Source organism: Adiantum capillus-veneris, chromosome 3 (assembly GCF_014529385.1).
Source record: "Adiantum capillus-veneris isolate H3 chromosome 3, ASM1452938v2, whole genome shotgun sequence".
Taxonomy (NCBI): domain Eukaryota; kingdom Viridiplantae; phylum Streptophyta; class Polypodiopsida; order Polypodiales; family Pteridaceae; genus Adiantum; species Adiantum capillus-veneris.
This window is the reverse complement of record NC_140933.1, coordinates 102,104,357-102,128,698: the sequence shown is the minus strand read 5'-3', so window position 1 is coordinate 102,128,698 and position 24,342 is coordinate 102,104,357. Positions and strand designations below refer to the sequence as shown.

At 41.5% G+C, this 24,342-nt stretch overlaps 1 protein-coding gene across 1 annotated transcript in view; it reads right to left on the bottom strand.

Moving 5' to 3' along the window:
• Nucleotides 1-24,048, bottom strand: part of LOC147461402 (uncharacterized) — a 29,513-nt gene extending 5,465 nt beyond the window's left edge. The window contains exons 1-2 of the mRNA XM_086505484.1: nt 23,809-24,048; nt 23,610-23,711 (exon numbers count right to left, since the gene is read on the bottom strand). Coding sequence (XP_086361610.1) covers nt 23,610-23,711; nt 23,809-24,048 — 342 coding nt within the window. The remainder of the gene's footprint in view (nt 1-23,609; nt 23,712-23,808) is intronic.
• Nucleotides 24,049-24,342: the final 294 nt, after the last annotated feature.

Sequence of the window (24,342 nt, the reverse complement as noted above, 5' to 3'; positions counted from 1 at the left end):
GTTTATGAGGGAACCCCCAAGAATTGGTAGGCATCACAACTAACATAAACTTGCTTTGCCAATCAAAGCAAGAGACATAGAGGAAACACCCTTGAACGTAGCCTTAGGATGTGTCCCTAGGATAGCAAATAAATAATCCTTCTCCCTCATTGGCTATAGTTTTCCTATCAGCACCCCATGGACACATATATAGCCTGTTTGTGAGGCCCATTATGTCCAAAAGAATCCCACATTGCCCCACAATTCCCTTATCCTTCCATAGCTGCCATGGCTCTTGTTAAGGGACTCACTCATGTTGTTTGTCACTAAAAAAAAATCGATGTTACACATATATAATCAAAATATACGACTCCCTAGAGGTGGAACTTGAATAGTTGATTTTTCCAAGGAAAACTTCAAATGATCTATCTATTTATTCATTCATTTGCTCAGATTATCCTTTGCTCGAAAAATCTTGCTCACCACATGGTAAGACTCTGTTCATGGAGTGAATCCAATGACATATATAATCTATCTATCCTTGCTACTTTGAAGCACCTAACTTTTTATTTGTTTTTGTAGGTGAATCTTGTGTTTTTTGAGATGTCAAACTAGTTGAGAGAATCTACCATGGATTCCCAAGCTTCTCTTTCTTTTCTAGAGAAAACTTGACCCAGATTATTCCTCTTGTCTCTTATATCAACTACCATATTAAAATCTCATGCAATCAAAATAGGGTTAGCCAGGCTAGCAAGTTCATTCTATTGCTCAATTATGTCAGAAATGGAATTAGGTGCATACAAACTGACCACACTGTAATGAATGGGATCCCATTAACTACACTGATCACAACGTAGTCAATGAGATCATTGAAAGAAATAGAAACCCAATTTCCCTTGGTGCCATATTTAATAGAGTCAATAAAAGAAGAGCATTTATGACGAATGATACCAATGGATGCACCCTCTTTCCCATGTGAGTGATCGGTAAAGAATCACTCAAATCTAGTACCAAGCCTTTTAAGATTGAGCAACAAGCTGTTTCCACCAACCTTAAGCTCTTGTAGGTTAATGGAATCAGGTAAAAATTGATTTCTTCAAGCCATTTTTGAATGGACATAGAGTCGACAACATCAATGACGCCTTTACAGTTAAGAGAGACTCTAGTGAGCCTTGGACAATTCATTTCTTAGAGTTTTTAGGAGATTTGGACAAAGCCACTGAAAACTTGTTAGGATTAGAGTTTCTTCTTTCCCTCTTGTCTCCTCCTCTGCTTATGGAATTAGAATATGATGGGGATGGGATCATGCTAGCTAGGGTGGATGAAAGAGAAACATCGTGCACACAAGTGAGTGTGTGTTGGCTAGATTATCAATCAAGCGAATTAGGTTCCAAGATCAATTAACTTGGAATCATAAACACAATCTTGAGTTTTTGCTAAGCCATCATAATCATTAGGAATAGGGTGTTCCCACCACAGGTGGGGCCAACTTTTGGGGACATTTGAACCTTTTTGAAGACTTCTTTTCCTACAAGGGACTTGGTGGGCATTAAATGCTTTGTAGGTACACACACGCACACACACACTTTTGAGCCTCTTCTTCTACTGCTGCAATAATTCCAAAGAGTGAGGGTGTGCAAGAGAGAAAAATTTATCAAGCTCTAGAATAGGCAAATGAAGTGTAATTTTAGCATGGGTAGGCTTGACGGGAAGCTCTCGAATGGGTCTATACACACACATAAGTGATGATATGAAATGGTGCTATACTTGAGAGTAATGCTATGTACAAAAATGATAAGATCAATGCAAAACACACCTAATGGTGAAGACTAATGCTAATTAGCTTTGTAGTTAGCTAGGAGAGTAGTGGCCCAAGGAATCAAACCCAAGGTATGCAAAGGAGAGAAGAAGAGAGAACACCAAAAGGTCCTAATGATGATTCGAAGATGCTCGCACGAACAAAGCAATAACAAGGAATCTAACGAGCATACCTTGGTGTTCTGATACCACTTGATGGGGATGGGATCGTGCTAGCTAGGGTGGTGGAAAGAGAAACATCGTGCACACAAGTGAGTGTTTGTTGGCTAGATTATCACTCAAGCAAATTAGGTTCCAAGATCAATTAACTTGGACTCATAAACATGATCTTGAGTATTTGCTAAGCCATCACAAGCTCACCATAAACAAGGGAAATGTAATGCTAAATAGACTTGTGTTTAGTATTCACTCATGAAATGAGCTTTAAGTAGTTTTACAGCCTTGCACCACTACATGTGGGATAAATCCACTCTTCTCTCCTTGACTCACATTTTAGGACAAAGCTCACACCTTACAGAATATCCATTGAGTTCTCAGGGGAGGCCACCAGTTGGTTCATTAGGGTTGAGGCAACTGATGGGGAAGGTTATTCTTTGTATTCTGCTCCTTCAAAGGTTGTTTCATGAGTAGCTTTTAAGACATAAATATCTTATGTCCTCTGTTGTTTTTCCCCTTGAGTCTCCACATCTAACGGGTCAATTTATGAACAACCCCACTATTAGATTTGTTGCCTCAGGCGGGGGAATTGCTTTGTCTGCTTCTGTTCAAGTTTCTTATGGTACTTGAGTGAAGCCCTATTCAGGTGGGGTAGCTTCTTCCCTCTTTCTTAAAAATTTAGGACATTCGTTTTTCAGATGCCCTTGTTTAAATCATTGAAAGCAGGCATAATGAAGATCTATATACATTATTTTTTGCAAGTGTAGTAAGTTGCAAGCATCATCTTTCATTGGAATAACTTGATTTAAAGAGGAATTTAGGTCAATTTCAATATAAATATGAGGGTCCTTTTTAGGCCTTATACCATTGTTGGGTTTTTGACCCAATGCTTTTCCCGTTTGTGCTCCAAATGCTTTAATCCAGGGATAAAATTCAAGAAAGAAGTCAGGGAAATCTACCCAAATTGGAGCTCTAGAGGGTTTCTCCCCCCTTGGATTAAATCCTTTGTGCCATTTAAAAAAAAAATATGGAGTATTTTTCACAAAACACTGACCTTGGCTAATAACTTGTAAAGTGCTTCTGGATCTCCAAAGAAAAATAAGTAGTAGTTATTAAGGAGGTACTATACTTCGGTAGTGAAAATATTTCTAGCTTCCCAATTGTGGAGCATCCACTACTTGAGGAGATCAAAAGGAGGCCTCGGGACTTGGCAAAAACCAATCACCACGATCATTCAGATGTTTGAACCAAATTTCTAGCTCAAGATCACCAATAATTATAGAGTCTTCAGAGACTGGAGGGTTATTTTTAATTGCCTCTGAGTTAGTTGGTGTGTAGGTTCCCTAGAGGGAGGCTTATTTTTACCATGCTTAGACTACACAAGAGGTACACCATCTTGAGGCTTGGGCTTGTTCAAGAGGGAGATCAACAAAATTTGAAGACTTACCAAACAACATGAAAGAGGGGCTTTGCACATAAATATGATTTTGGGGTGGGAATGTTGGTGGATACAAGGCTCTCGTGATGTCCATTACTATAAGAAAAGAAAGTCAAGAACCACTGCTATTGTTGCGAATTAACAAAGGAAAATAGAAAGAGAAAACATTGCGTGCACGGCAATAGCAGCGACAAAGGACAAGGTAGTGGTCCAACAACAATATACGTGGTAATAGATGCGGATATATATCCGCATCTATTGCCACATATGCTACAACTTATATTACCATGTATATTTTCGCTACATGGATTTTCAAAATTAAAGATACTAATTTGGCCAGCCGATTTGGATGGCTTAAATGAGCATCTTTATTTTTGACATGCATAAAACATATCAAGTATCAATTGCATTTTGAAAAGTGTACTAAAAAATAATAATAAACTTTGCATTGAATAACATACTTTGAATTACATGTCACAATTTACCTGATAATTTGAAGCACAAAAGAACAATATCGAAATTTAAATACAAATAAAGCCAAAATTTCAAATGAGTTTTGTGTACAAATGAGGGCTTGTTGTGCCATATTTGCACTAGTAAAAGAGGACTACAAAAAAATTATCAATCTAAGTCCTCCTCTCTCTCGTCCTCCTATTCCTCGTCAGAGGTACATAAGCTTGATCGCTCTAACTTTACAATAACCAAAACCAAATTAGATAAATCAATAACTCAAAATTATTATTAAACTATTTATTAATTATACTTACTGCTTGTAGAGATTCAATTATGGAGTCGAATTGCTCACAAGAGAGATGATTGTTTTCCAACAACCATTGCAAAGTATCAAGCTCTCTCTCTCTCTCTCTCTAGATACTTGACCATCTCTCTAGCTGTAGGACAAGTCAAAGTGATATTTTCCTAAGTTAAAACTAATAAAAAAGTTTCATAAGGTGAAATATGTCCTACATAGAACTTGCACAACTAGAAATTAGTTACTTATTTATCTTTCCAGACTACTTTGCCTCCCAAACTGCCAAAAAAACCTTGCGTCAAACGCAGGTTCTCCTCTCGCAAAGAGAATGCATGTTGTAACTCCAAATCCATCACTAGGCTGAGGAACCTGAATAGATGAACCAACTTTACTAAAACCAAAGAGGGCCATACCTATAGATAACAAAAAGATAGCTATACTCAATATCACCTTTAACTAACTATATATATATACTTCAATTTATTGTTTGGAGTTATCACCCCAAGAGCCAAATCCATGGGAGGAAAGTCACCCTAAGGGGGGCCTAGCTATGATGTAAACCAACCAAAGGAAGAAGATATATGGGGACTGCTCCCTAGCAAGTGGTCTCTTGTCCGACATCTACAAGCGATTAGTTTGTAAGTATGGACATAATCCCACCATACCTAATATCTACCCTATCTATCTATGTCATAATATTCAATATCTAATTCTCCTAAATGATTTTCTCATGTTAAACTGATCATTTAATATGGGGAAGTGCCAGGGGAGAAAAAGCTAGAATATTGGTTAAGCTAGCAGACCGGCCACAATAGGGATCCAAAGGAGGGAAAATAGGGATCCAAAGGGGGGGCCATCTGCAAAAGAGCCATGTGAAACAATGGGCTAAAAAGACCCTAAGGTTCAGCCCATTAAGACTTCCAAAATACTAAGGTTCCAAAATTCAAAGGTTATGTCCAAAGGTCAACCTTAAGGAATTGGATGCTTTGTGTGTGACCAAAAAAGTCTTGCATATCCCTACATAGGAGGGGGCGAGCCTAGCAAGTAAGGGATGAGAGAGAAAGCAACACACACACACACACAAGCCCCCTTTACACAAAGGGAATGAAGGACACATGTTAGATGCCTATGCTAGTTGCTCCCAAAGTGTGCCCAATTCCTATTGGATGACCCTTGAAGTGGACCAATGAGAATGAGGCTAGAGTAAATTTAGCCTAATTAATTTTAAAACACTTAATAAAAAGAACCAATGAAAATTAAGTCTCCTGGATGATTATTGGACAGCCCGTGAAGGGGTCCAATAGGAATTGAGCAGCCCAATGGGCTACTTAATTCCTATTTGTCAGAATGGGGAAAGGTCCAATGGGGATTTGATTCATTTAAATCAATTAAGTTTAATTGATTAATCTCTCACAAAAGGGGAAAGGGGGACACATGTCAGAAGGCTATCACTTATGCTGCTTAATTGTGATAGGCTAGCCCTGGGGAGGTCCAATGGGGAGCCTGCAAGAGCAAATAGCAAGAGGGCTCGCCCAAGAGAGAGAGGGGGCTGATTTTTGGGCAAGGCATTATCACACACACACTCACACAATCTCATGTGTGAAGAAAGAGAAGACTACCTCTTCCCAAGCTTTAATGGAGAGCTCATCACCTACTCCAAGCTTGTGAGATAGAAGCCTACATCAACACACTCTTGGCATGTGGATGCAAATCCAACCAAGAGCCAAGCTTCAATGCATGCTCATCTCTTCTACCATGCTAATTACTAAGCTAAGCTATGCTAATATGAGTGATTATGTGAGGAGATGTACATCTTTCTCGTAAGATACTCCTTCTTCCTCTTCGGAAAGAAGAAGAGAATCCGTACGAAGGGCTCAAGAATTTACTTCTTGATGATGCATCTCCTTCCCAAAGGAGAACTCAAGAGCCTCCACCGAAGGAACGAGAAAGAAGTGAGTCTCCCGCCACCTCGACGGAGATGGCTCCACGAAGACGGCGGACTAAACGCTCTCCATCACCACCAAAGCGGAGAAGACCATCACACTCTTCTCCACGCCATAATTCAAAGAGGGATGATAAAAAGCAAGAGAAGAAAAAGGCGAGAAAGAGGACACCCTCTCCTCCATCTTCTTCATCCTCTTCCTCTTATGAAAGTGATGGTGAAGACAACGAAGATCAAGACAAGAAAAAGGAGAGAAAGAGGTCACCCTCTTCTCCACCTTCTTCAAATTCTTCACCTTCTGAAGAAAGTGATGGTGCAACCTTTGAACCATAAAAAAGAAGAGGCCATAGAAAATCCTATGCCGCATGGAAGAGGTCATCCAAGCTGAAGAAGGTCAAAGAAGGAGGGAAGAGCATCTCTTTCCTTACCTATGATGGCACCTTTGGTGCTACGGACAAAGTCTTGGCCTTTATCCAGCAATTTGATGCGGCGTTTGGAGATGAGGGCTTCACGGAGTCCTCTAAGCTACGCCATGTAGCTATGCACGTTCAAAAGTCAGCCAGGCAATGGTGGTCTAGCCTACGAGCCAACGATGAAGGTCCACGAACATGGAAAGCTTTAAGAGCTTCCATTATGAAGTAGTTTTTGGCCACCGATGCCAAAGACAAAGTACTCACTGAATGGCGAAGCTTAAAACTCTCTCCCTATGAATCCGTCCACAAATATGTAGACAAGTTTTGGGACTTACAACTCAAAGCCACTGTATTCAAAAAGTTGGATTTTGGAGAGCAAAAGCAACAATTTTGTGCGGGCTTAACCGAAGAAATGGCGGAGTATGTCAACTCCCAAAGGCCACGTACCATATCGGCGCGGTAATACACCATACTATGGTGGCCTCACGAATCAATTTCCAAACGGGGGCTAAAAGAAATAATAAGCCTCCGAAAAACAAGGGTTCCAATGAGCCTAAGGGGAAGGACAATGTCCAAAGGTCTCCTAAGGGAAATTCCAACAAAGCTAAAGAGAAGGGAGTTTACAAAGGTAAGAACAAACTCTCTCCTGAAGAGCTTGAGCATTATCGCAAGGATAACCGGTGTTTCGAGTGCGGTGAACAAGGGCATGCGTACCGCGCTTGTCCCCAAAAGAACAACCGCCAAGATCCTCCTAGAGCTTCCTTAGTTGAAATCCAAGAGGAGGAGACTCACCAAACTCATCACAAAGGATCTCCTCTATGCCATGCTTGGGGAAAGGTAAGAGAACATGATGATTTTATTCTCTTTGACCCTGGTTCTACTCACAATTTTATATCTATAGAGTTGGCCACCAAGCTAGGCATACAATCCTACGAGATGGGAGATGTCCTACCCGCAGACAGTGTCTTCAAGGGGCAAGAAGCTTCAGTCACTCCCTTAATCGGGAAATTGAGGCTTCATGTCCAAGGCTATGTGGACAAAGAGGACTTCTTTATCTCTCCTCTCAAGCATGAGGATGTAATCCTAGGTGTTGGGGTATAAAGCCCAATGTGGTCGCCCAGGTAAGTGGGCGGGCCGCCAGGTATGTACACATATTCTTTTGTAAAAACCTAATAAGAACTCACTATGCTCTACACATTACAGTAGAGCGAGTTCACCATATCGTCGTGCTCTTCTTCTCGCACTCTCTCTCGCGTCGCACTTCCGCTCGTACTCCTTCAACTGGTATCAAAGCTCAGATCGAGGCTCGAGGCAGCACTGCCGGAGGCTAGAGTCACCAACTCAGATTGGAGTGAAATTCGACAGGCGAAGACACGGCCCCAAATCTCGTGGGTGAGCCCGTAGGACTCGGTGTTGTCAGAATTTCATTCTGAGGTCATCTCGGCCACCGTTCGGCTTCGACAAAGGTTTGCACATGCCATTTTCGACTACGTGTTCTCGACGGGTGCAGATCCGACTCTGCAAATTTGGGGTTTTCGGCGTACGACTGCAGGTGGTGAGGATATCGACACTCCCAGAGTGCTGATTTGTGGTTGTCTATACATCGAAGGACGGCTCACAGTTCTTGGAGGCGTGTCACATACGACACGAGCGCATCTACACACAGACTGTAGGTGACATCCACTGGTTCATCAGGTAGCTTGTGTTTGCTGCTTGATATTCCAGATTTCATCCTGACATTGCAGGTACCTCCACATGGGATGTATTGTCAGAGATGATGTATGTCTGTTGAGGGTTTGTTGGCTGTGAGTCACGCAGTAAACAACCGCCACAGCGGTTACAACATACAATGGGAAATTTGTGGATGTATGACTTTGTGGGAAGTCTATGTACTGTCAGATTTACTGCAGCCTTTGTTGAGTGTCGAGTGAGGTTTTATTGAGCTGGGGGACTCTTGAATGTTGAGATCCTTTCGGTGATACAGGTCTTGGAGCGATCCCTCGAGCACCCTTAGATAGGCAGCTAGGATGTATTGACTGTGAGTTAGACAGTTGGGATTGCATCTTTGCTTTACTGCCGTTGAGGCATTGTCGCAGTCTATGCTTACAGGACAGTGACAAGACAGTCAGAGACAGTACAAGTGCAGGACAGGTTTACCCACAGCTTACAGTGTCAGAGAGATAGTGTTTTTTGGTCTGTTTTTTGGTACACCAGAGCCATTTTACAAAGGAGACTCTGCCGAAATTTATGCAGAATTTGAAGCTTTCTTGGTTCATTTGACAGGTTGATATTGGTTCAGAGGTTAGTTTACAGGGGAAACTCTGCCGAATTTTTCCCAGGAAAGTAAACTACTGTGAAGCGTAGCTATGGCTGGATCACAGGACACTGCTCTTTACAATATCAAGAAGCTGGATGGAACCAATTTCCCATTGTGGAAGCAACAGATTTGGCACGTGTTGGTACAAAAGAAGCAGATAAAACCTATAAAGCTCAAGGGGATAAAACTAGAAGATATGGACGAAGATGAATGGAGCGAAATGGATGAATTGGCACTTTCTACCATTATGTTGACTTTGGCAGAAAGCGTTTACTTCAATGTAGCAGACGAGATGTCGGCTTATCAAGCATGGTTAAAGCTAAGTGATCTTTATGAGAAGCAGAGTGCAGCTTCACAGGTATACTGGCTTAAGAAGCTTGTTGACTTGAAGATGAAAGAAGGGACACCTATGTCCAATCATCTGAATGAATTCAACACAATCTATAGTCAGTTGTCAGCTCAAGGTGTCAAGTTTGATGAACCTGTTAGAGCTATGTTCCTGTTGATCACATTGCCGGAAATTTGGGACACTTTTCGCACAGCTTTGAGTAATTCTGCACCTCCAGATGGTTTGAACATAGCAGGTGTAGAAGGAAGTCTACTTAATGAAGAAACCAATAGAAAGACAATGGAGAAAGGCAAAGGAACAGCCTTAGTTGTTAGGGGAAGGACCAAAGAAAAGTACAAAGGTGGAAAGAGGAATCAGTCTCGTAGCAAGTCCCGTAGTGCTAAAGGCAAGAGTGACATAGAATGCTACCATTGTGGCAAGAAGGGTCACATGAAAAGAGACTGCAGAGAATGGAAAGCAGAAACAGGCAAAGAGAAAGCTAAAGACCATGGTGAGAAGAACAAGTCCTCAGTGAAGATTCAAGAAATAAATGTGACAAACACTGTTGCAGAGGATGACAGTTTAGTGTCAGGAGACATCTACTTCTTGAAGAATACAATGGACTCAGCTCTTGTTATAGCATCTGATGGAAATGCACTGAGTGACCGGAATATAGACTCAGGGGCATCACTTCATGTGTCTCCAAACAAGGAGTGGTTTACTTCTTATGTGACCACTAAAGATCATGTTCGGCTAGGCAATGGGCAGACATGTGAGATCTTAGGTGTTGGAGATGTTCAATTGAAGTTTCAGAATGGCTCTTCTTTCACGCTGAAGAATGTGAGACATGTTCCCGCAATTACAAAGAGCTTGATCATCACAGGTTTACTTGATGACGCTGGCTACGTCACCACTTTTGGACAGAACATGTGGAAGATATCCAAGGGTTCTATGACAGTAGCACATGGAGTAAACTCTGGAGGACTTTACATGATTTATGTATCAAATGTCTCTAAAAATTTAATCAATGTAACCGAGCAGCCAAACGTTTCTTTGTGGCATTGCCGGTCAGGACATATGTCCAAGAAGGGAATGGAAATCTTGTCTCATTCTGGTTATTTGCCTGGATTTTCATTTAATGATTTTGAATTCTGTGAACATTGTCTGTATGGTAAGCAAACACAGCAGCCACATAAGCATAGAAGCAGTAGAAGAGATACACAGTTGGCACTTGTTCATAGTGATTTGTGTGGACCTATGCCTAACCTATCTCTAGGGGGAGCTTCTTACTTTATGACATTTATAGATGATTACTCGAGGAAAGTATGGGTTTACTTTCTCAAGCACAAGGATGAAGCGTTTAGTGTTTTCAAAATGTTTGTGACACTTGTGGAGAATCAGAGTGGCAAGAAGCTTAAATGCTTACGCACTGACAATGGTGGAGAGTATGTTTCAAAGGCCTTTCAGGACTTTTGTGAGTCAAAAGGTATAAAACGTGAACTTAATTCTCCTTACAATCCTCCTCAAAATGGTGTTGCTGAGAGGATGAATAGGACCATACAAGAGAAGGTCAGAAGTATGTTGTCTAATGCATAACTGCCAAATGGGTTTTGGGCTGAAGTTGTATTAACAGCTGTTCATCTTGTAAATAGATCTCCTAGCAAGGTTTTGCAGAAGGATTCAGTGCCAGAGATGGTATGGTCAGGCAAAATGCCCTCATACAAGCATCTCAGAGTCTTTGGCTGTGAGGCATATACTCACGTTCCAAAGGAATTTAGGAACAAACTTGAGCCAAAGAGTAGAAAGTGCATATTTCTAGGCTATGGTAATTCTGGTGAGATGGGGTACAGACTTTGGGATCCCGAATCCAGAAAGGTTGTCCGCAACAATGATGTTCACTTTAATGAATCCAAATACCATTCTAAACCAGAAAGGGTTGAGGAGATTAGAAGAGTTGTCTTCCAAGAAGATGGACCTGCACGTGCAAGACAAAATGTCAGGGCTCAAGAGGAGCAAGGATAGGATAGAGTGGAACCACAGGTTGTGGCTGAGCGTGAGCCACCTATTGTGCGTAGATCTGGACGTGTCACGCGACCTCCTGATAGGTTTGTTCCATCTATGAACTATTTCATGTTGACTGATTGCAATGAGCCTTCATGTTACAAGGAAGTAGTGCAAATGAAGGACTCCGGGAATCGGCACTTGGCCATGCAGTCAGAGATGACAGCTCTGCATAAAAACAAGACATGGAAGCTAGTTAAATTACCACAGGGCAAAAAGGCTCTACCTTGTAAATGGGTTTACGGGTATAAGATCACCGCTCATGATAGTCAGCCAAAGTACAAAGCAAGTCTTGTTGCCAAGGGCTTTAAGCAAGAACAAGGCATTGACTTTGAGGAAGTCTTCTCTCCGGTGGTCAAGATGACTACATTGAGATGCTTTCTTGCATTGGTTTCTATATTAGATTTGGTGTTGCACCAAATGGATGTCAAGATAGCGTTCTTGCATGGTGATTTAGATGTGGAAATTTACATGCAGCAGCCAGAAGGGTTTGTTGAGAAAGGCAAGGAAGATTGGGTATGCCAGTTGTTAAAGAGTCTTTATGGCTTAAAACAATCACCGAGGGCATGGTACCATAAATTCCACAAGTTTATGCTTTCTCAAGGCTACAAACGTAGTGAGTTCGATCACTGTCTATATACAAAGCAGGCTAAGGATGGTAGTTGGCTGATCCTTATTTTGTATGTGGATGACATGTTGATTGCTGGCAAGCACTTGGAAGAAATTTCAGCTTTGAAGTCAAAGATGGAAAAATCGTTTGACATGAAAGACATGGGTGAGGCAAGTCATATACTTGGTATGCGCATTGAGAGAGACAGATCAAAGAAGTTGATTTGGTTATCTCAAACAGAGTATATTGACAAGGTTTTGCAACGTTTCAATATGGAGAAGGGAAAGGCACTGAGTGTTCCATTGCCACCATATGTGAAACTTAGCAAACAAGATTGTCCTGTGTCTGAGGAAGAACAGGTTGAAATGGATAAGATTCCATATGCGTCTGCAGTGGGTAGTTTGATGTATGCAATGATTGCTACTCGCCCAGACATTGCATTTGCAGTGGGAGTAGTAAGTCGATACATGTCAAACCCAGGCAAGAAACATTGGGAGGCAGTGAAAGGAATATTGAGATACCTGAAAGCTACAAAGAGTATGCGTATATGCTATGGGAGTCAGGAGCTAAGTGTAAAGGGTTTTACAAACTCAGATTATGCAGGCTACTTAGACAACCGAAGGTCTACGTCAGGGTATGTCTTTACATGGGCTGGTGGAGCAGTATCATGGCGTTCTAGATTACAAGATTGTGTTACTCAGTCTACTGCAGAGGCTGAATATGTTGTAGCATCAGAGGCATGCAAAGAATCAATTTGGCTTAATCGACTAGTAACAGATTTGGGAATCAAAGAAGAGATGCCTGTGTTATATTGTGATAGTCAAAGTGCTATACAATTGGCTCGCAATCCAGTTTATCACTCAAAGACAAAGCATGTGGATGTGAAGTATCATTTCATCAGGGAAATGCTCGAGGATAAGCAACTTCAGCTTGTCAAAGTTCACACCACAGAAAATCCTGCTGATCTACTTACAAAAGGACTTCCCTCAGAGAGCTTTGCGCATTTTCGCAAGTAGTTAGGTGTAGGGTAGTACATCACTTCTCTACATCTCTTGTATATTAGCTTGTATAGTAGCTTCTGTCACACTTAAAGTACCACATTGGACTTTAAGTGGGAGGTTGTTGGGGTATAAAGCCCAATGTGGTCGCCCAAGTATGTGGGCGGGCCGCCAGGTATGTACACATATTCTTTTGTAAAAACCTAATAAGAACTCACTATGCTCTACACATTACAGTAGAGCGAGTTCACCATATTGTCGTGCTCTTCTTCTAGCACTCTCTCTCGCGTCGCACTTCTGCTCGTACTCCTTCAACACTAGGGGCACCATGATTTGACCGCCTGGCTTCTGCCGATGTTAAATTTATTGAAAGGAGAATCTCCTTTAAGTTCAGGGAAAAAGACATGTATATAGATGCTAAGGAAATGGGTAACACTATCCCCATTGTACATACACCAGCTATCAACGAGTCAATAAAGAGCTCTATTTCCGTGTACATGATATTTGTTAAAGATTCTCAAAATGAACCTAATGCTTTAGCAAAAGAAAATAAAAGCAACCAAAAGGAATTAGAGTTATCCAATTTTCTCAAGGGGTTTCAAGATGTTTTTATTGACGACATCCCTTGTGAGCTACCTTCTAAACGAGGTAATGATGACCATGCAATTGAACTTCTTTCAGGAAGTTCACCGCCTAACAAACCTCCTTATAGAGTTTCTCAAGCTCAACAAGAGGAGGTTATGCGGCAAGTGCATGAGTTAATTGAGAAGGGCATGGTTAGGCCTAGCTAATCTCCATTTTTCTCACCTGTGCTATTAGTGCAAAAGAAAGACGGCACATATCGTATGTGTGTTGACTATAGAGCACTAAATAGGATCACTATCAAGAACAGGTTTCCCGTTTCACGGGTAGAAGATCTATTTGATAAGCTACAAGGATCGACCTACTTCAGTAGGATTGACCTAAAAAGTGGCTATCATCAAATAAGGATAGTTGATCAAGACATTGTAGAGACCGCATTTCGCACCACATTTTGTCTTTACGAATACATTGTCATGCCTTTTGGCTTGACCAATGCACCAGCCACATTCAACCGCTTGATGGTGAAGCTGTTCAGGCCTCATCAAACCTTCACTGGAGTGTTCTTTGATGATATTATCATCTACTCTAATTCATTAGACGCACACAAGCAACACCTCCAGGTAATATTTCAAGTTTTAAGAGAGAATAAACTTCATGTTAATCGAAAGAAAAGTGATTTTTTCTTGCAAGAGGTTCAATATTTAGGTCACATTATCTCTCAAGATGGCATCCAAATGGATCCATCAAAGTTAGAGGTAATAAAAGGATGGCCTAAACCAAGGAATCTTCATGAACTAAGAAGCTTTATAGGTATGTGTGCATACTATAGACGCTTCATAGAAAATTTCTCACAAATTGCGGGACCATTACATGACCTAACAAAGAAAAGCGTTAGGTATACATGGTCTGCTAAGGAGAACAATGCTTTCGAAAAGCTTATCTCTCAACCTGTGCTTACACTACCGGATCTCTCAAAACCATTTGAGGTCCAATGTGATGCTTGTGGTGATTGCCTTGGAGCTGTTTTGCTCCAAGAAGGGCACGCCATAGGCTATGAGAGTCGAAGGCTCGACCCTGTTGAGCAAGCTCTAGGCATATATGAAAAGGAACTCCTTGCAGTTCTACATGCCTTAGACTCATGGAAGCACTATTTATTGGGGACTCCTTTCATTCTGCGAACGGATCACCAAAGTCTTAAGTACTTCATGACGCAGACCAAGCTCTCTGACAAACAAATGAGGCAGGTAAATTTCCTTTCGCAATTTCATTTTCATATTGCTCACATTGCTGGCAAGCATAATCAAGTAGCTGATGCATTCTCAAGACGGCCGAGAGTGAATGCGGTTTCCATAGCAACTCACAATGATCTATCTTCAATGATAGATGAGTACGCTATTGATCCTGACTTTAGAGATGTGATTTCAGCCCTTGCATTAGGGAAGAAAGGAGAACCATTTACTTTACAAGATGGTTATCTTCTCTATGGAAATAGACTATGTGTTACTAACTCACTACATGAGAAAGTAATGTATGAATCTCATGCTCCACCTTATGCGGGACATAGAGGGATTCAGTCTACCTTAAAGGGAATTGAAACATATTTCTATTGGCCTACCATGAAAGTGAGCATACAAGAGTATGTTTCTAAATGTGTGGTATGCCAAAAGAAAAAATTTGATAGAGGGAAGCAACTTGGATTGCTTCAACCCTTGCCAATCCCTAATTCACCATGGGAGAGCATATCCATGGATTTTATCTTTGGATTGCCTAAGTCTATCCATGGGAATATGGGAATATGGACGATAGTAGACAGGTTCAGTAAACAAGCTCATTTTATACCTGTCAAAAAGCCTCAAAAGGCTGCAAACACACAACTAGGAAGAGCATAGCAAGCTAAAAGGTGTAGGGGTGTGTCACTCACCGCGACTATGAAAGCCCATCAAATGGCAACCCTCTTTCATTTCTCAAATTTTCAAGTACCATGGCTTGCCAATGTCCATAGTGTCGGATAGAGATCCTAGAATGACCAGTAATTTCTAGAAGGGTCTCTTTGAGAATTTAGGGACAAGGCTAAACTTCTCTTCGGCCTATCATCCACAAACGGATGGCCAAAGTGAAATAGCTAACCTAACTATTCTCGATCTACTAAAAGCCTATGTAACGGAAGTATATCAAAGATCCCAATGGGAGAAGTACTTACCCTTAGTGGAGTATGCTTACAATAACACTGTACATACTTACACGGGAAAAGCACCTTTCGAGGTAATTGAGGGAAGATCAAAAAGTCCCTAGCTACTTAAAGTACATGGGAAGATCTTCGCTGCAGATGAGTATAGCCGAGACCTACAAGAATCTTTTCAAAAGATTAAGGATGCTATCTCTATCTCACAGCAAAGGCAAAAGGCTGTTGCTGACAAGCACAGAAGAGCCCAAGCCTTTAAAGAAAATGATTGGTTCTTGTTAAAGTTTCCCAAGGCTCTATTAAGGCACACGACGGGCAAGAATCCTATGGGCCACCAAAAGTACTATGCTAAACTAGCAAAAAGGTACTATGGTCCCTTCTAGATTCTTAGGCCAATCAATGAGATGGCTTATCAACTCAAGTTGCCCAATCATTGGCTCATACGCAATGCTTTCCATGTGAGCCTATTAAAGCCTTACAAAGGAGAGTCACCTCAAGAACCAACTATTGAAGACCCACCGGAGATCGAGGACCAAGAGGAGGTGCTGCAGCCCGAGTCCATTCTCCGACATGAAGACAAGGTACTAAGAGGCGGTAAGACTATCCGACGATATCTTATTAAGTTTAAGAATTATCCTTTTGAAGATGCTAGATGGATGCAAGGCATACAATTAAAGGATAACCTAAACCTTGTCAATGCTTACAATGCTTCCCAAGAGTAAGCAAATGTACAAAATGTTAAAAATGAACAAAGTTTCTTTTTGTCTTATAAGACTCTCTTTTTCTTTATTGTGCACAAAAATGAAGTAGTATGCATGCTTAGATCAAGTTTGCGGAGACGACGTCTCCCAAACACCAAGTAGAGCTTGTCACTCTACTATGGAAGATTGATAGGACTAATGTGCAGACATGCTTGCGGCAGCCTCAGGCTCTCAAGTGCCAAATGGACTAGTCATCCATTGTGGAATGATGTCGTAGGGTAACATAGGGATTCTCTACCCGCTAAGAAAAGGACTCATGAATATGCTTTATCTTCTCTACACCATAGTCGAGGACGACTATGATTTCAAGAGAGAGGTAATGTCATAATAATCAATATCTAATTCTCCTAAATGATTTTCTCATGTTAAACTGATCATTTAATATGGGGAAGTGCCAGGGGAGAAAAAGCTAGAATATTGGTTAAGCTAGCAGACCGGCCACAATAGGGATCCAAAGGAGGGAAAATAGGGATCCAAAGGGGGGGCCATCTGCAAAAGAGCCATGTGAAACAATGGGCTAAAAAGACCCTAAGGTTCAGCCCATTAAGACTTCCAAAATGCTAAGGTTCCAAAATTCAAAGGTTATGTCCAAAGGTCAACCTTAAGGAATTGGATGCTTTGTGTGTGACCAAAAAAGTCTTGCATATCCCTATATAGGAGGGGACGAGCCTAGCAAGTAAGGGATGAGAGAGAAAGCAACACACACACACACACAAGCCCCCTTTACACAAAGGGAATGAAGGACACATGTTAGATGCCTATGCTAGTTGCTCCCAAAGTGTGCCCAATTCCTATTGGATGACCCTTGAAGTGGACCAATGAGAATGAGGCTAGAGTAAATTTAGCCTCATTAATTTTAAAACACTTAATAAAAAGAACCAATGAAAATTAAGTCTCCTGGATGATTATTGGACAGCCCGTGAAGGGGTCCAATAGGAATTGAGCAGCCCAATGGGCTACTTAATTCCTATTGGTCAGAATGGGGAAAGGTCCAATGGGGATTTAATTCATTTAAATCAATTAAATTTAATTGATTAATCTCTCACAAAAGGGGAAAGGGGGACACATGTCAGAAGGCTATCACTTATGCTGCTTAATTGTGATAGGCTAGCCCTGGGGAGGTCCAATGGGGAGCCTGCAAGAGCAAATAGCAAGAGGGCTTGCCCAAGAGAGAGAGGGGCCGGCTGATTTTTGGGCAAGGCATTATCACACACACACTCACACAATCTCATGTGTGAAGAAAGAGAAGACTACCTCTTCCCAAGCTTTAATGGAGAGCTCATCACCTACTCCAAGCTTGTGAGATAGAAGCCTACATCAACACACTCTTGGCATGTGGATGCAAATCCAACCAAGAGCCAAGCTTCAATGCATGCTCATCTCTTCTACCATGCTAATTACTAAGCTAAGCTATGCTAATATGAGTGATTATGTGAGGAGATGTACATCTTTCTCGTAAGATACTCCTTCTTCCTCTCAATCTACTCTCATGCCCTGCTAGCTCTCACCATCTTCGAAGGTGTGTGAGGTCTTGGGTATGAGACCGGGGATAATCAAAGTTGTGTTTGCTAAGTGTTTTGCTTGGTGCATGAAGCTTTCATCTTCATTGCACTAGCTAGTCTTGAAGGAACACAAAGAATTGTATTGTACAATGTCTCTCTTGATGGGAGAAACCATAATACAAAGCCTTTTGGAGGGGGGACCGGCTCCTTTGTATAGAGGGTAGATAGATAGAGAGGATGTACAGAGAGAGGTGCCTCTCTCTCTCTCTCTATCAAAACCTAATCTACACCACTTCTCTATCCTCTACACCTAATCTCTAACTAATCTACACACCTCTATCTATCTACCTAAGGTAGATAGAGAGGTAGATATCTATCCTCTACACCTAATCCGGGGCTAGAGAGGACATAGAGAGAGAGAGAGGTAAATAGAGGTAGAGAGAGAGAGAGAGAGAGAGAGAGAGAGAGAGATTGGTAGATAGAGAGGGAGGGTAAATAGAGGTAGATAGAGAGGACCTACTCATACACCTAGACATAAGTATACACAAAAAACATAATATTATACACCTTTATCTATACCCCATCTCTTTCTCTCTCTACATCTTCTATCCCTCTTTTCCTCTCTCTAATTGCTCTTTTTCTCTCTCTATCCCACTTCTCTACCTCTACCTAATCTACCTCACTTGTAACTCTACCTACTCTACTTATCTACGTAATCTTTGCACTCTCTCTCTACCTATCTACATAATCTTGATAATCTCTCTCTACCTAGTCTCTACACACTCTCTCTATTTACTCTATCTATCCTTTAATCTCACTATCTACTCTATCTATACCTCTCTCTCTCTCTATCACTTAATCTATACTCTCTACCTCTACCCTCTCTCTACTCTCTCTATCCCTTATTCTCTACTCTCTACCTGGGCCATCGTCTCCATGCTAAAACTCTGCTTGCTCTACTGCATGCCATCATCGACATGCTTACAGCTATCCATCTCCCTCCTTGTAATTAATAGACAAAAGAGAGACGAGAGAGCAAAAGAAGATCAGGCTCGAACAGAGTCTGAATAAAGAAGCCGGAGGGTCTCTTTATGCACACAAACATAAGGATAGTGGGAGCTCACTCTGTTTGCTCGACGGCTCCTTCGAACGCCACAGCTGGTGACCTGTTGAGTGGTTGATGCATCGGGGCGCTGATTACACAGCTACCAAGTCTGTTGGCTGATGCGTTGTATTACAGAGCTGGCAAGACTATATTGCACGGCGGGAAGCTGCATATGGTTGGAAACATTAGGTATGGAGCTTGCTTCTGTTATAAGGCTGTGAGAGAGAGAGAGAGAGAGAGAGAGAGAGAGAGAGAGAGCGCAGGCTTGAACAAAGTTCGAATTAAAGAAGCCGCAGGGTCTCGACACAAGGATAGTGGGATCTCACTCTGTTGGCTTGACGGCTCCTCAGACCGCTACACGTACAGATGGTCGAGACAAAGTTGGTGATGGCACGGTGGTGATGAATGGGGGAGCTGCACGTGTAATGTAGACTGAGGTGATGAGCGGGGTGGTGACCTGCTGGTGGTCAACAGGTCGAGGCACTAATTACAGGGCTACCAAGGCTACTGGTTGATACGCTGGCAAGGCTGCGCACGGGGGGGGGGGGGAAGCTGCTTATGGTGGGAAACATTAGGTATGGAGATTGCTTCTATAAGACCGACATTGGAGGACAAGGAGACTCTGGTGAAATGGATGGACTCCCCTGCACACACACGCGCGCGCGCGCGCACACACAGAGAGAGAGAGAGAGAGAGAGAGAGAGAGAGAGAGCTCTGATCGAAATCTTACCCTGCCACTCAAGGGCAACATTCACAACTTGAGGTAGTGAGACTGTTGGGCAATGCATGATGCCGAGTTGGCAAGAGAGGTGATAGCACACGCCATGCCTGATTTGCAAGATTGGGCAAAAGCATGGCAAGGTTGGGTACCGTAAGAAAGTTGCATCCATTCATGTGCTTGCAGCCACGTGGATGAAAGGTCTTTGCTTTTAATATAGTACTAGGGTGAAAGCATGATTAGGTGATACAAAAAGTGATGTCTTGGACAACACCTTGTGTAGGTGAAAAAAAAGGCATTTATGCAGTTGTTTATTGGAAGTTGAAGTCACTTTATTGCATGTTAACTGGTTTTAAGTTGGTTGCAGTCCGTCCTTGCTAACGGCCACCTTTGCAATTCTCGCTTTTTCCTAGTTTTCATCATCGTCTTCTTCATTTTCCCTCTTTCTGTGGGCTACAGTGCTTCTCCATTCATCACCTTACTTCCATGCTGCTTCCCCTTCCCTTGATTCGTTGCTTCTTGTCTTCACATTTTTTGAATGCTTCAATCCTTCGTCCCCTTCCCCATTCACTTCTTCTTCTTGCTTCAATCTGACATCTTCTTCTACTCGTACATCTTTTGATTTTGAGCTTCTACATCTCGAATGGAATCCGATGGTTGTAGCAATGACTGGAGCAGCACGAATGACACATGTCGTGAGATTCAACCAGTGCCTCCACCGATTTTCATTCAGCCAATGTCATTTGAGCCTCATGAACCCTTTCATAATCTACAATAGAGTAACGAGGATATAGAATCAACGGCCATTTCTAAGATCAGAGAAACGAGAAGAAAGAAGCAGGAAGAAGGGAGTTGAAATGTGTTGTGATAGTCATGTTATTAAGAAGAAGGCTGCCAAGACAGTTATCAGCTGTTGGTAGCAAGTCACAAGAGGGATGGACATAGAGATGAAGAAGGACATATTCAAGCTATTAATACTACAACACCCTAGTTTCATGACCATTCCCAGTTTTGCAACATCTACAGTTGAGCGGTCTATTTTATCCAACATCCAAAATACCATGCGAGAGGTCAAGGTTCCACAATCTGCAGCATAGCTGGCTCTTAAAAGATCTGCATGCTTGATGATGCTCAATGGTAACAGTTCAACGCGAGTCAATCACACCCAAACTGCAAATTTCTTAGGCTTGCATCGGAGAAATTTAGTTGCTACGAGCTCCCGTCTACAAGTCTCAGAAGATGGGGAGTTACCCTTGGTGTTGTGCCAGAAGCAACCTAAGGTTAGGCCATGTCATATCTGATCAAATAAAGGACCTGGTGCTTGCCTTTTGGATGAGCCAGACACGCGTGTCTCCAAACAAAAAAGATGTCTGTAGAAAACGAGTTGGAAGAGGATCTTTCATTGAGTATGCAATTCACCTATTGGATGAACCACAGGTACATACCTTAGCACGTAGTAAATTTTTTGGTTGATTATAATTTATATTTTACTCTTGTCTATCTATTCTTTTGGAAATGGTATTATTCACCTTACCTAATAGGTGAGAATTTCACGTGGAACATGAAAAGGGGCTCCTATAAGGTAAAACTTTAATTAATAGGTATGCTGTTAGGTGAAGATTTTATCGATTAAGTGAAACTTCTCTTAAAAAATGAAAAGTATTCTTTTAATATTTTCCTAATAGGTGAAAATTCCACCTAGAACTTAAGATGAGAACCAATAAGGTAAAACATCACTTCTAAAGGTGAAAGTTTTTACTATTAATTTTACCTAGAATATTAAAGGAAGCACCTAAAGGTTAAAGCATCGCCTAATTGGTATGCTATTAGGTGGAAATTTCGCTTACTAAGTAAAACTGTTCCTAATAGGTGAAAAGTTTTTCTTTAATATTATGTAAAAGGTGATATTTTTTCCTAGAACCTAAATGTAGCAACTATTAGGTAAAGCGTCACCTATTAAGGTGAACATTTTTCCTTTAGATTTCTCCTAATAGGTGAAATTTCACCTAGAACTTGAGAAGGAGCAGCTTTTAGGAAAAACATCAACTTTTAAGGTGAAAAGATTTCCTTAATATATTTCCTAATAGGTGAAAATTAAACCTAGAACTTGAGATGGAGCACCTATTAGGTAAAACATCACCTATTAAGGTGAAAATTAGAGGTGAAAATTTCACCTAGAACTTGAGTGGAGCAGCTTTTAAGCAAAACCCCTCCAGTAAAGTTTCTTTACCACCTAGACTCAATTGCTTAAATCCCATTTATGAAGTTATAGGGTATAAGGATGTCTCTTAATCACCGAAACCCCTTTCAAGAACACATAGGCTAAGTTTTAACTATGTAGACCCCTCCGATGAAGTCGTATGTACCTTACCTTTTTCACTGCGATAGATACTATATTATAATGAATACGCATTGATCGTACATTTGCCCCCTTCTTTCATTCCCTCTGTTTTGGGGTCATCTACAAGTCTATCCAGCGCTCTGTAATTAATTTATAGAGGTTGATTCAACCATCTACATACACCTAGAAACATCCAAAATCATCCCCGAAGGTTGACGATGTTCCCTCAGCCAAGGTCCTCTCCAAAACAGTGAAAGCCTTCTTTACAACGAGTAAACTGTTATATTTCAGTTTATCATTGAAGGTGCATGCTTGCATAAGCATCAAGTATCTAGTTTTACAGTCATTGTTTATGCAATCTATATCTTGATGGTTGCTCTAATATCTATATACATTAGACTTTAGAACTAGAATTGTCTCTATGTAGAATTATGCAGAACTAGGATATGGTATAAGGTTGAATTTTTATATATATTGGGGTTTTTCCTACTATATGTTTTTTAAATGAATATTACGCACCTAAAAAATTCTAGTGCACAAATACACAAACAACACGTACTGAATACTTGCATATGGCACGTACTAAACCACCTTGGTGAATTCTCAATCACTAACCCATTTTTATCTTGTTTTGACAGGTTGAGCTGCATAAAAGATTTCCTTGAGGTCCTTCGAAATGATGAAGTTGTTCTTTTTTCGTAAATTGAAGGATAGATAGACATGTTGCTGCATCGAACATGTGCAGATGCTTTTCTTCAAAGATGCATTCAATCAAAAGAGGCACAATAAATCTAGCCTGCACTTATCCTGTAATTGCAGATGTGGTATTTGTCTCCCTTCACCATGTCATGCTCATTGTGTTGCTAGCCATCACTACAAGAGGTTGTGTGCTCTTGCGACGCTGTTAGCGACGGAAATACATTGGGTTTTTATAACCCCCGGCGTCGCTAAAACCGTCGCTACGAGCGTCGCTATGAGAGCGTCGCTATAGGCGTCGCTATGAGCGTCGCTATATAGCGATGCCTATAGCGACGTTTACACAGAAGACTATAGCGACGCTCATAGCGACGCTACAGAGCCATAAATAGCGACGCTTATAGCGACGCGCGAGAGAATATTTTTTTGGTGGCAGGGCATTCAACCCATCAACCATATTGTACTTGATTCACTTTTTTAAAAAAGTGCAAAGGTAGATAATAGACCCAAAATAGTCACCCACAAGACGCATTGTTTGCAAAATTGACAATTGTACACATCATAGGCAAAATGAATTGATTGGCAAATGTAATAATGACAATTGTACAACATCATAGGCATAAAGAATTGATTGACAAAAGGAACTGCGGTGACAAATGTAATAATATACATGGTTTAAAAAGACGTATAAAATCTGTCTCATGATACATAAGCTATGAGAAACCCTAAACTAATGCTATCTAGCTACGGCTAAACTGACGTCGTCTAGTCAGATGTCTCATCGCGTCCAAGCGGCGTATCTGTCGGATTCTGCAAAAAAAGACAATAAGACAGCTTTCAGTAAGTATAAACATATAACGACATTTATAAAACAATACAAAAAATAAAAAAGAGTAAACCCTAATACTAACCATGCCGCCGCGAGAACTGAGAATGTCCATCAGGGCGTTTAAGCCCTTCCTGCCTTCGTACTCGCGCTCGTACGGTGTGGGATCACGTCCTGTCATCGACCACTGTCAAAACATACAAAGATTTCATTATGTTAGAACTAAAAAACTCATAAACCCTAAACTATCGAACATGCATAAAGAGCAATGTGAAAAGACTTACAAAATCGGCCTCAAATGATGCCCATCCACCGCTTCCCAAGTGGTGCGAGCTCCCTGCCTCTACTCGCGCTCTGGCTGCATCCTTTTGTTGCTTCCACTTGTCGGGATTCTCGCGCGCTGCTTTCTTCGCATTCTTCCAATCTTCTTTGGCCAGCCAATCTGGCCTGTTCCACCCATTCTTGATTGCTTTTTTCACTTTGGAACACTTGTGTTTGCAGTATTCGCGCATTCGAATCTTCATCAGGTCTTCATTGAAGCGCTGATCCCGTGTTGGAACGGGAAACTCATCATGAAGTATGCTGATGACTCTGTTTTTTAAATCACTTGGTACTTCACTCCATTTGTTTAGTATGTAGTGTCTAAACAGCTGAGAGCAAAGACCACGCATGCGCGAGATCACCTTCTTGCCGTCATCATCCATGATGATGCCGCCGCTGATGTCGACGGAGTAAGGCAAGCCCTCTGGCCGGTGACGCGTGAACCTGGGTGTCCTGGCAGGGGTCTCTAGCGGCGTGTCGATGGGGGTACGGACGTC